Source organism: Chenopodium album, chromosome 1, assembly GCF_948465745.1.
Source record: "Chenopodium album chromosome 1, dcCheAlbu1.1, whole genome shotgun sequence".
NCBI lineage: Eukaryota > Viridiplantae > Streptophyta > Magnoliopsida > Caryophyllales > Amaranthaceae > Chenopodium > Chenopodium album.
This window is the reverse complement of record NC_137834.1, coordinates 69,804,923-69,817,408: the sequence shown is the minus strand read 5'-3', so window position 1 is coordinate 69,817,408 and position 12,486 is coordinate 69,804,923. Positions and strand designations below refer to the sequence as shown.

The 12,486-nt window shown below is 38.2% G+C and overlaps 1 protein-coding gene across 5 annotated transcripts; it reads right to left on the bottom strand.

Annotated features, from left to right (window-relative positions):
• Positions 1-353: 353 nt before the first annotated feature.
• LOC145557618 (uncharacterized) lies at positions 354-12,179 on the bottom strand. 5 transcript variants are annotated; one of them, XM_081618794.1, is made up of 6 exons: positions 9,254-12,179; positions 7,327-7,433; positions 7,062-7,233; positions 6,188-6,255; positions 5,866-6,105; positions 354-1,613 (listed from the first exon to the last, which is right to left on the bottom strand). In XM_081618794.1, exon 1 carries the CDS (start codon positions 12,137-12,139, stop codon positions 9,311-9,313), a length of 2,829 nt encoding a protein of 942 aa, XP_081474920.1. In that variant the 5' UTR covers positions 12,140-12,179; the 3' UTR covers positions 354-1,613; positions 5,866-6,105; positions 6,188-6,255; positions 7,062-7,233; positions 7,327-7,433; positions 9,254-9,310. The 5 variants fall into 5 exon arrangements, with proteins under 5 accessions (XP_081474920.1, XP_081474927.1, XP_081474933.1 ...); XM_081618801.1 differs by lacking the exon at positions 354-1,613 and having other exon boundaries at positions 5,659-6,105; positions 9,254-9,604; positions 9,758-12,179; XM_081618807.1 differs by lacking the exon at positions 354-1,613 and having other exon boundaries at positions 5,659-6,105; positions 9,254-11,507; positions 11,766-12,179.
• Between the last annotated feature and the right edge of the window lie 307 nt (positions 12,180-12,486).

Genomic DNA, 12,486 nt, shown 5'->3' with positions numbered 1-12,486 from the left:
AAAAACTTAAATAAACACTTAATTAAGGGACGGAGGGAGTAATATAATGACCCCCTGTTTAGCGAAAATTAATTCACAAGAAATGGTACATGTGACCCTTTTTTTTTACATTCGTGGTAACTATATATTCTGCATTTCCATTTTGTAACACTGTGAGCATCAAAAGTAGATAAAATGTGACGTTATTAGTAACAAAGAAACATGATCTAAGCTAAACATGAGGAATTAAAACATTCTCGAGTGGGATGCTATCACATTGATATCCTGCAAGAAATTTATGCATATGACAACACATGCTTAATGCTCTTGAATTATAAATACAGCTTTCCTGAATATGTTTTTTGTTTGTTTATATTAGCAGAGACAGAGTTGGAGAAAAAGCAATGCAACAATGTAATTTGACAAATCCAGTTGTCTATTTTCAGCTTTCCTGTGCATATGCAACATTTCTACATATGCACAGGGCTTTTTACATCTCCTAAATCATAAGAAGATAATTTAGAAAGGCAAATATATAAAATAAGTGTAAACAATGTTACAGATTCCCTGCAAAAAACAATATGTTTTGCACACCTATCACTAACACCATCCGACAGTATATAAACTCAGAGCTCAATGCTTAACACCAAATGCATAACAAATACAATTACATTATTCCTTTGTTTCAATTGAATTCATGTTGATTAGCATAATGTGTAGAAGCACCTGGCTGTTCACTTTGACAAACTTGATGCTGGAAATGTTACCAATAGTGTAAGGTTGAATAAGTAGCAGCTGCATTGCTTTGTTGCTGACAAAAGGTGTGGCATATCAATTAATGGTGGTAGCCCTGCCTTCTTAACACTTTGTTTGGATAGGAAGAAATGGAAGGAAAAGAAGAGAAGAGAAATGGAGGGGGACAAAATCTCTTGTTTGGGTAAAAGATTGGGGGAAGGAAGGGGAAGGAGAGGGAGGGATTCATTTTCCCTCTCTCTTTAATAACCATAATCTCTCCAAAATTGGAGAGATTTGGAGGGAAAATGGAGCTCACCTCCCCCTCCCTTTCTTTTCCCTTCCCTTCCTCCATTTTTCCTCCCCTTCTTTTCCTTCCTTCTTTGCTATCCAAACAAAGCGTTAGTCTCTTTTGCAGAAGGAAGGGTTGTAGTTGCTTGGCAGCAGAAGGAATACTTAGTGAGTCAGTGGCAGAATCAAAGGTAGCTGTTCTTGGAAGACTGATTGGCTCCTTCCCTGCAGGATGTTCCGTGTCAGAAAACAGGACTGTGTGCAGCTTCTTTCTAGTAGGACCTGGAACAACAGCTTGATCAAATGATCCTTCTTTTCAGAGGCAAACATGTCTTTCTTCGTGGACCTTTTCTTCATCTCATGGGATTGTACTGAGCCTTTTTGGTTGAAGTTGATTCTCTTTCACAAAGGGCAACCTCTTTCTTTGGATTGGAATGATTACTAAAAGGAGGTTGAAGGCTGGAACCTTCTGAATCAGGTTCCACCGAGACAGCTTTCAATTGTCATTGCAATACATAGTTCCTGGATGGAAAAAGTGATGGGCTAACTTTGAGTAAGAATGGCTTGGTGCACAGCAAATTCTGTATGTGGTGGAAAGCTTCTAGATTTTCCTGTAGATATAGGACCAAATCAGAACCATAAAAAAATAATAATAAATCCTTAGTTTAAGGGGTTAGTAGCATTGAGACTATAACAATTAATTCCAGATAAAATATATTAGTCTAGCTACAGAACCAGTTAGGACATGAACATTGCTAATATATCCCTGTACAGATATCAATGAGAGCAAGACTTAAATGACCTGCCAAATGTGACAATGACCCAAAGCAAATATAAAATATATAGTACTATTGCAACCATAATCAATGATAATAATCCATTTACGTTAGAATATAAACTGCGAAGCTACTACAACAAGACTACTTCACTGATACACATTACCATGCTAAAATTAGATGGCATACTTTTCAACAATATTTACAGACTATCTCTTGCTATGTCTTTCACTCCCTTCCCTTCTTCCTCCATAATTTTTATATACAATATTAATGCCTTTTATAGAAGCATAAATGTTCCTTGCGAATATATATATCACAATTATAAATTCTTAACCAATTTTTTTTTTTTTTCCTTTTTTGTATAATTCGTACTTTTTATAAAACAATAATGGACTCTTTAGAAATAAGGTCAAACAGTTGTCATTATTAAATGTACTTTTTATTTTGGTGGCGGATGCTTTCTCTTTTCTTCTTCAGAAAGCTGTTATGAATAATGTGATTCATGGAGCGAAAGCTAGTAGGGGTGGTCCGAGTATCTCTCATCTCCTTTTCGCTGATGACAGTTTGCTATTGCAAGAGTCAACCGACAGGAATGCTCACAGATTGTTGAAATTCTCAACATATACGAAGCAGCTTCCAGGCATAAAATTAATTATGAGAAATCGGAGGTCTTTTTTAGCAAAGGCGTTTGTGTGTCAAAGCAGGAGGAGCTTGTTGGGTTGCTGGGAATGAAAAAGGTGGAGAATCATGTGAAGTATTTGGGGATCTTGACGATCATTGGAAGGTCTAAGAGGGTGATTTTTAATGCTTTCAAAGATAGATTATGGAAGTAGCTGAAAGGGTGGAAAGAGAAATTGTTGTCGAGAGCCGAAAAGGAGGTGATAATTAAATCGGTCATCCAAGCTATTCCGACCTATTTAATGGGTGTTTATAAGCTTCCGAGTTCATTTATCGATGACATTCGAGCTATGACGGCAAAATTATGGTGGGGGAGTTCAGACCGGAAGAAGTGTGTTCACTGGATCAATTAGGACGTGTTATGTTCCCCTAAATGTTTGGGAGGAATGGGTTTTCGGGATATGGGTGTTTTCAACTTAGCACTTCTCGGAAAGCAAGCTTAGAGACTCTTCAAACAACCATCATCACTGTTTGGCAGAGTCATGGCAAAAAAATACTACCCGAATACTGATTTTTTGGAGTCCTATCTTGGTCAATCAGGAAGTTATTCATGGTCCATATGCTGGTGTTCGAAATCTAACTTGAGAGATGGCTTGATTTGGCGGGTTGGAGATGGAGAAAATATCAAGGTGTGGGGAGAACCTTGGGTTGGTGATGAGCAGGGAAGTCACATCATTTCAAATGTATTTCCAAAAATTATTTAATTGACCAAGACTCGAAGGAGTGGAGGTATGATTTTATCTTGGATAATTTTAATGCTCGTGATATTAAGTGCATCTTAGCTATTCCCCTTAGCACTCGCTGCCCGAAGGATGAGATGATATGGGCGTTCTCGAACAGTGGAGAGTACACCGTAAAGACTGCCTATTTTGTGGGTAAGGGCTGCAATTTAGATGCATTTCATGAAGCATGTGTTACAATTTGGAGCCTTGATGTTATCCCTAAGGTTCGCCACTTTATGTGGAGAGCCAGTACAGGAACGCTTGATGTTAAAGACTATCTTAACTATCGTCACATGACTGAGGACAAGCATTGCCCATGGTGCCCGAATGAACCTGAAACCCTGCAGCATGCCCTGTTTGGCTGCTATGCTGTTAGGGATATTTGGAGGGAAGTAGACTGTGAGCAACTTGTATGGGAAGGGGAAGGTTCTTTTGCAGACTTACGCTTTGTTTGGATAGCAAAGAAGGAAGGAAAAGAAGGGGAGGGAAAATGGAGGAAGGGAAGGGAAAAGAAAGGGAGGGGGAGGTGAGCTCTATTTTCCCTCCAAATCTCTCCAATTTTGGAGAGATTATGGTTATTATAGAGAAAGGGAAAATGGATCCCTCCCTCTCCTTCCCCTTCCTTCCCCCAATCTTTTACCCAAATAAGAGATTTTGTCCCCCTCCATTTCTCTTCTCTTCTTTTCCTTCCATTTCTTCCTATCCAAACAAAGTGTTAGTGGTGGATTGGAAGGGTAATTCAAGCAGCAAGTGTCACCTGGGAGCTGTTTTACTTTGGCAAATTTGGAACAAGAGAAATGATAAGGTGTTCAACGGAGTTGAGGTGGATCACCGAACTGTTATAGAGCGTTCAAAGCGGCTTGTTGCACACACATTGCTGTACACAGAAAGGGTCTATGGGGGTACTCGCAGGCCACCAGTTTAAAGCAGCCCCAAGACCTGGAAAGCTCCACCCCATGAGTTTGTAAAAATCAATTGTGATGCTTCGTTGAGTGATGTTGGGTGGGCTGGGGCTGGTATTGTAGCGAGAGATTCGACTGGAGCAGTCCTTTTTTCAGCCACCAGAAGAGTGCGGAGCTACTGGGAACCAATTGTGGCTGAAGGGAAGGCGTTATTGATGGCAGCAAGACTTGCACACAGATTTGGCTTCAAGAAAGTGATCTTCGAATCCGACAACCTCTCCATTGTCTCTAAACTCTGAAAGCCTCCATCTACTTGACTGAACTAGATTCTACACTTGAGGATATTTTCTCTTTTACTGCTTGCTTTGATATTGTTTTTTGGTCTCATGTAAAAAGGGATGGCAACCACGTTGCGCATCACCTAGCTAAGTTAGTTCTGTTTGGGGTAGAGCAAGTTTGGATTAATCATTGCCCTTCTAAGATTAGTCCTTATGTATTGTAGGATTCTCTGGTTATTAATTAATTAAAGGCTGCGTTTGTTTTCAAAAAAAAAATTAAATGTACTCCTTCATACTCTCAATCTCCTTTTATCCTTCTCCGTAACGCCAACCCTCCCCTTCTCCCTTCCTTGCATGTTTTTTCCTAGAGTCAATCGTCTTTACATGTTATGAAAACTCCAAGGGGCCATTTGGTTGGGGTTAATAATCAAAAAGGGAAAGGGAATGAACATTTGTTGTTGTTTGTTTGTCACATTTTTCATTCCCTTTACCCATTTTAATTTAAGTTTACCCAAAATCATTCCACATTGATTCCCCACCCCCTAGCCTTTTCCATTCCCTTTCATATGCCACCATACCCACTACCTTACCCAGTTACCCCCACCGCCCTGCCCCTCTCCACGCCAGAACCCGTCGCACATGCCCCTTTCCTCGTTGTAACCTGTCGCACCTCGCCTTCCCCTAAAAACCTACCCTACCCTGCCCACGCAAACCATCAAACCCTAGCTATCTCTCAATCATTGCAAATTGATCCATAATCAGAGAAAATCAAAAGCAGATTATCAACCAAACCCATAAATTAAAATGATAGAGAGAGAATTACGATGGGGCCATGAACAGAATCGCCGGCGATGAAGACCTGGTCATCGGATTTAGACCAAGAGGGGGTAAAGGCTTATCGCCCTTCACAAATCTAGCCGCTAGAATGGATTTGCTTGGGCGAGGAAAGGGTGTCCGGGGAGGAGAGGGACTGCAAGGGGTGGGAGAGATGCAGTGACGGGCGGTGGCGGGCGAGAAAGAGAGGTTGTGTGTTGGTGATGGTGATTCCCTTTGTTTTTTTAAAACAAACAATATACTACATGGAGAAAGGGTTTTATTCCATTCTCTTTCAATCTCTTCGTTGATTACATTCTGTTTACCCCGTGCAAACCAAACGGCCCCAAACAGTTCAGCTAGTTAACCACCAAGTTACAATTTATTCGCTTAATACTCCAAAATGACTCTACATGACAATCAGAATTCAATTTCTCAGACAACTCCACAAAAACACTAGTAGAACCAATTGATTGAGGGAGGGTAAGGAGTTCGGGACTAAAAGTGTAACAGAATCAACCTCATTGATTCACTTGGTAAACTTATTACTTCAACATACACACATGAGAAAAAAAAAAAGGAAAAAAAAAAATTAAAATCAAACTTCAGATAAATCTTTAGTGATATTTGTAGGCATTAGGCAAGGACAACAAACACCTGACACCAACGGAGAAATCAGGAGTAAGTTTACCCATATCTTCTGCATCTTAAATGATCGCTTCCTCATTGATATCTCGATTTATCTATCCAATTTCAACAACTGGCTCCAGGATAGCAGCAATCCTCATTTTAATTAGGAGCCCTTTTCAAACTAAAAAGGGTGGTCATGTCTGCTATTTGCACCACACACCAACTGCCACCTTTATTTATATGCCTTTGTTAGAGTAGCTTTTACAGCTTGTAATATACCATAAGTTGGAGTAGGGTGTCCCTAATTAAAGCAAAAAAACAATATTTGTGAGAAATGCTAAACAGAAGAGTAAGAACAGCAAGACTTCCAACAGGTAGAATACCTGATTATTCAACAGCTCCATAAGTGTGTCATAGTCTCCCATCTTAAGTTGCCACCCATACCTTCTTGCTGTGAATAAATAATAGAGAAACATAGTTGTTATCTACTAATTACAAGATTTGTCTAGTTAAAATTACAATAATGTATGGTTAGTAATAGTTTACTTCATAAACATCTTTCCAACGAAAGATCGCCCAAGATTATACCCTATGAACTTTTATCTAGTATCAAACCCATAAATGAAAATCAAACCACAAGTTCAAAACATGTTTACAATAATAACGGCACAATATCATAAACAACTAAAATTAACAGCAAAATATCATACACAACTAACATTAGCAACAGCCATAGCAGCAATGATAGCAATAACAATAGGTGATATTAAAGTAACAGCAGCAGCGAAATCAGTAATAGCAGCAGCGACAAGTATAACAAGTGTAAATTAGTTAAATAATACCCTACTTAGAGATCATAAGTCACAAAATAAAAGAAAAAAAAAAAAAAAAAGAAAAATCGTTACGTATTCACTAATGCTGCATTTATGTTTATCCTTTCTGATTTGGGCATTAGACGGCAGTGGCTCTGTATCGGAAGTTTAAAGAACAATTACTCCTTTTAACTAAAAATTTGCTCCATTCCTAGTACATTTAAATACCCATGGGTCGAAATTTCATTTATTTATTTTTTTAAATAATCATATGGTATTTATTATTTAGAGGCAGTCAATCTCTCTGTATATGAGGTTCAATTGCTTGCAGATGACAATATATTATACTGATCCTGGTGTTGTATGCTTTAACTTATAATAAAGTGTCTTTTCATTATACAATGGTGGATATATTACTACAGCTGTGTGTCTAGAGCATTGATACCTGAGAGAAGAGGAAGACTGTCACAATACAACTTCCAGCTGGTCTACTGGTGATACACAAGTCTAGTTTCACTCTGACCCAACAACTTGAACACTGTCTCAAGTACAAACCTGTATCTGTGACTATCACACCTCCTATCCCTATCTCTCACAGGATTCCTACCGCAATAATCCTGTTGAACAGTAACAGAAACAACTGAGTAAGAAAAGGAATAATCAAAGTTCAAATTGAAACAGATGAATCAGATGAGGAAGGATACTTGAACCTTTTAATGTTCCTCAATATCTACATCATATCTTCTTCCTTTTCTTCCTCCTCCTCAAAACCATCTCCAGGGCACTTCTGGGTTCACCACCATTCTCAAGATTCCATCTGTTCGTCAGGAACTGATGAGTTAGGTACTATCCTATACAAACTAAAAGACCTCTGAGAATAGAACAGGACATGTGCAACAAAAAGTTCAAATATATAGAAACTGATACAAATAAATAAATAAATAAATAAATAAATTGCAATTTTCGTACAAGAATAAAAACGCACTTAGAATAATTCAAGTTTAAACACTCCTACATGTTTATAAGTTGCAGCAAGTACACTGTATTTTACAAAGCACTTTACAATTTCTGACAAGAAATTCAACTAACTTACACAACCAATTCTGCCAGCAATAATAATTGCATCTGTTAATCAGCTCAATCACCTCAATGCACCCTCTCCTCAAAATTATATTATCTTCATCAAAAGCCCGTGCCTAATCACTAAGAAGAACCAAGCAAAGCTTGGCTAGTGGAAAGATTAAACCAAATCAAGGACCTATCTCCAAAAAGTACTTTTTATTACTATATAGATTTTAGGCAATCTTAGTTTTCTACTCACCCCCTCCCAGCTTCTCCTTGTATTACTCTCTTAATTTCAAGAGCATGACTTACAGAGACCATTAGCCCCAAAAGCTTAACAGGTTATCACACAGAAATGTAAATGGTATAATTTTTCAGAATAATTAACAAAACTGAAAAAAAAAATCCACCAAACATGTTGATCTAAAGACCCATCCTTTGTTCCACCTACAATGAATGATAACAGAACAGCTCCCATCAAAGATATAATATAGCTACTAAGTACTGAAGCTCAGAAATGAGTTCAATCTGAAGAAGTACGTAATTGCCTCATAGGAAGGTTGGAAATAACATATATTGAAGGCAGGCCCATCATACTTTAAAAGCTGAGAACACCACCACATAAGTCTCACTTCACAAACAATATGACAACCCAATATTTATGCCAAAAAATGAAAATATATGTGTATGTAATCCATCAGCATATAACCTCTCCTAATCAAACCTATATTTAATTACCTTCAACTAAATAAATTGAGTCAAACTGTTAATACAAGTAACCACACAAACTCTCTACCTGATGAGTGCTAAGTGTAAGTTTCTAGATTAGTTTTAGGTTGCTTTTAGCTTGTTTTGTAGCTTTAAACTCCAATGACAATTGCTCTTGCTTTCTTGAGTAGTTAGTCAAAGCGAATGCATTTTTATTCGATTCCTTACTCAACTTTGATCATTTTTCCGCTTGTTCTTTCATTGCTCTTGGTTTTGTTGCGTAGGTTCTTGGAGTCTCGTTTAAGTTCCTGACGGATAGAGAACTCAAGGGTGGTGAACCAAAGGAGCATGGAAAAAGAATAAACAAATAAGAAACCAAGTGCTATGGCATGGACAGAAGGTGTGGATTTGTAATAAGTTGTTGTACTTTCTTCTGATTACAATCGGGGGAATAATGAAAGATTAAATTGTTTGATTCTCAAATTATTTTAGGCATAAGAAAATTTTATGATAGTCTCTCCTCTCGAGGAGAGTCAACAAGTACTAGTTCACGGTATCAAGTCACAATTTGTGAAACTTGTTGCATATATTATCCTTGACAAACTACTCTTACCGGACCTTTTCACCTTTAGCCCATGCTTAATGTTTTTTGTTAACTCCTTCACAAGTTTTGCTTTTAAGACCCTTCTATTGACTGCTTCCTAGTTTTTATGACAGCAAACAACGGTAAATTGTTTACTAATTCTAAAGTACGATTGAGGCCAATTTGATTTAAGCAAGCAAGAAATGAAATCTGAGAAGTTCAGCACTGGCCCTTAATCATATTAAGAATCTTAATGGAAGTTGCGATTAGATGTAAGTACTCACCTGGCAGCAGTAGAGCTATCATCTAGTTGAAACAGATTGGCTGCCATGTAGCTACCTTTAAGTACCAACACAAGAATGATCAGGTTTTGTATAAGTTGTGACACCCTTTTTTATCATGCCATCCCTCAGCATTGCAGCCTTCTCAATATCTCCGGATAAATGGCAGCCAGAGATCAAGAAATTATAAGCTATTGAATCAGGACGTATGCTCTCACTCAGCATAGAATCCCATATCCTAAAAGCTTCCTGCATATTACCACCTCTACAGCACTCATACATTATAGTAGAATAGCTCACACAATCAGGTTTGATACCATTTTCTATCATCTCTCCAATAAGATCAAATGCCTCCTGAATCCTACCAAGTTTGCAAAAACCATGTATCAGAATATTATATGTTACTGAGTTGGCCAAAAACCCTTTAATAATCAGCTTATGAAGCTGTACAGCATAGTCTAAATTTCCAATGCTTATGTAGTAGCTAAGAAAGCATCCATAAGTAACCTGATTTGGATATGTGTCATGGGTGAGCATTTTGTTGTAGATGAGATATGCTTTGTTTACGTTTCCCAGACTACATAAGCCACTGATAAGGGCAGTGTAGGTAACAACATTTGGCTCACATCCTTCACTGATCATAATATCCAAAAGTTGAAATGCCTTCTTAAGATTCCCTACCTTGGTGTAGGCATTAACCATAGTTGTATAAATGACATTATCGGGTTTCAATCCTTTGCAATTCATCTCCCGTAAGATCAGCAATAGCCTCTCCCTATTGTTCTGTTTCAGTGTAGCATCAATAAGTATTGCGTAACAGACAAGGTCCATTTTGATTTGTCTCTCTATCATCTCACCATAAACACACAGTACATCCTGTACTCTCCCTGCCTTATTATACCCTTGCATAAGGGCACTGAAACACATTTCATTTAATTCAAAATCTTCCTTGTGAAGATCATCCACAAGCTTTTTTGCGTCAAACAACCTTCCAACAGAGCAGAGCCCGGATATTAAGGACCTGTAGGTGTACGTGTCTGGAACAAGACCCTTTCCCAACATTTCTCTCAGCAAGTGAAAAGCTTTAGATATATCACCTTCCTTGCAATAGCCATCAATCAGAATATTATAGGTTACCTCATTGCAGTAAATACCTCCCTCAACCATTTCTTTAAAATAATTGTTTGCATCATCCAACCTCCTTGCACGGCAAAGACCATGAATTAATGCTGTATATGTGTAAGTATTTGGTGCAATGCCCTTCCCAGTCATCTCATTATAGAGCCTAAATGCTTCATTAAGTTTTCCAACACTGCAATACGCACTAATGAAGGATGTATAAGTTACCACAGTTGGTGTCAATCCCTTACATATCATTTCGTTGAAAAGAACCTCACCAGTGTTCAACTTCCCAAACTTACAATGCCCATGAATCAAGGAATTGTACACATAGTCTGTGATTTTTACTTTCGTCTCTGACATTTTTGCAAGTAAGCTAAGTCCATCGTCAAGCCTTCCTTGCTTGCAAAACAAGTCAATCATGGCCAAATAAGTAACTTCATTTGCGATTAATCCTCTCTGCTCCATGCTCATAAATAGCGACTCTGCTTGTTTTAATTTTCCGTCCTTCCATAGAGAATTGATTAGAGCAGTGTAAACAACCACATTGGGCACAACTTTATGCCTCGCCAATTCATCAACCAAACTAAATGCATCCATAACCTCCCCTTTCTTCCTAAGCCCTTCAACAAGAGTAGAAACCACACCCTCACTCGGAACCAACCCAAGTTGCAACATTTCTTTCGTCATTTCCAACGCCTTCAGATACTCTTCGGCTTGACATAACCCAAGCACCAATGTGCAATAAGTGATAACATCAGCAGTCAACCCCTTACGACCCAACGAGCTCTTAATATCAACACCTTCTAGAGCCCTCTGATTTTTACACAACCCACGTATCAGCACATTATAAGTTACAACACTCAACTCACAGCCACTCTCTTCCATCATATGGACAATTTCTAGAGCTCTATCTACCTTTCTGCACTCACACAAACAGCGAATCACCGCCGTACATACATAGACATCAGGACGCATATTACGAAAACCACTGAAAATTTGGTCATACAATTCAAGAACTAAACTAAATCTCCGAATTCCAATTAAGGCATGAAATAAAGTACTGAGAGTCCTAACCTCAGGTACAATGTCATTCTCAAGCATCAGCTTAAGAACAACAACTCCATCAATTTGCCTCCTGCATTGAACGTAATTCTGGATCAACAAGTCAAAACCCAGCAACGACAAAAACCCGTAATCCTTAAAAACCGCAAGAAATACATGGAAAATATTTGGAGGTTGATGATTATGGTGATGAATTAGGGTTTGCACAAGAGATGAAGCAGGCCAAAAAAGATTGGACTGAACAAGGGCATGAACAAGGATAGAGAAAGACGCCATTGAATGAGAGAAATTGTAATGGAGACCTAAGAAATTAAAGAAACGAAGAGCTAACCTTGGATTATCTAGGGTTTGAAGCAACACCTTATCAACATGGCGAGGTTGAAGCTTGAGATTTAGATTAGAAATGGCGTATTTCCACGAACTCTGAGGCTTATTTCTAAGAATGAATGTTAGGTCCCTCACCGTTGTTGATTCTTCAGGAGCTTCATTTCTGCCATTGTTGAGAGTGGTACAAAGTTTGCCTAAATTTTGGAAGGTAGAGAGTTGTCGACATTGTAATGTTTTAGCAATCATTGTTGGGGACGGATGGTTGAAGAGTACAGAGAGGATGAAAATATGAATTTTGAGTTTGGGTGACGATGCAATAGCCAGTACTTGTAGGCTTGTGGCAGCGTTGCCCGGCCAAGCACTTACACAAGTGAGCATTTTTTTCTCAGGAGCAAAGTGATGAGCAAAAATGGGTAAAAAGTTACTACATCATTAAGCAATGTGGAAAATGCTCATGAGCAACTTAGAAAATGCTCATAAGATGAGCAAAATTAACAATAAACAGTAAAAGCGTGAGCCCCACTCATCATCAAAACTGACACCATTAATTGTAATTAGTAGCACTAAAACTTCATTAACTAAATGAAAATTTGTCAGAAAAAACCTTTTAAAATGACCTTTTTGTCAGAAAAAACCTTTTAAAATTTTTTTGGCCAAAGAAAACCTTTTAAAAAGAAATTTTTGTTCAAGAAAGTCAAAACCCACTTTCCGACGTTGACTCACCA

Coding starts and splice junctions, on each gene's coding strand:
- LOC145557618 (XM_081618794.1), bottom strand. CDS start 12,139: ATGCTCACTTGTGTAAGTGCTTGGCCGGGCAACGCTGCCACAAGCCTA.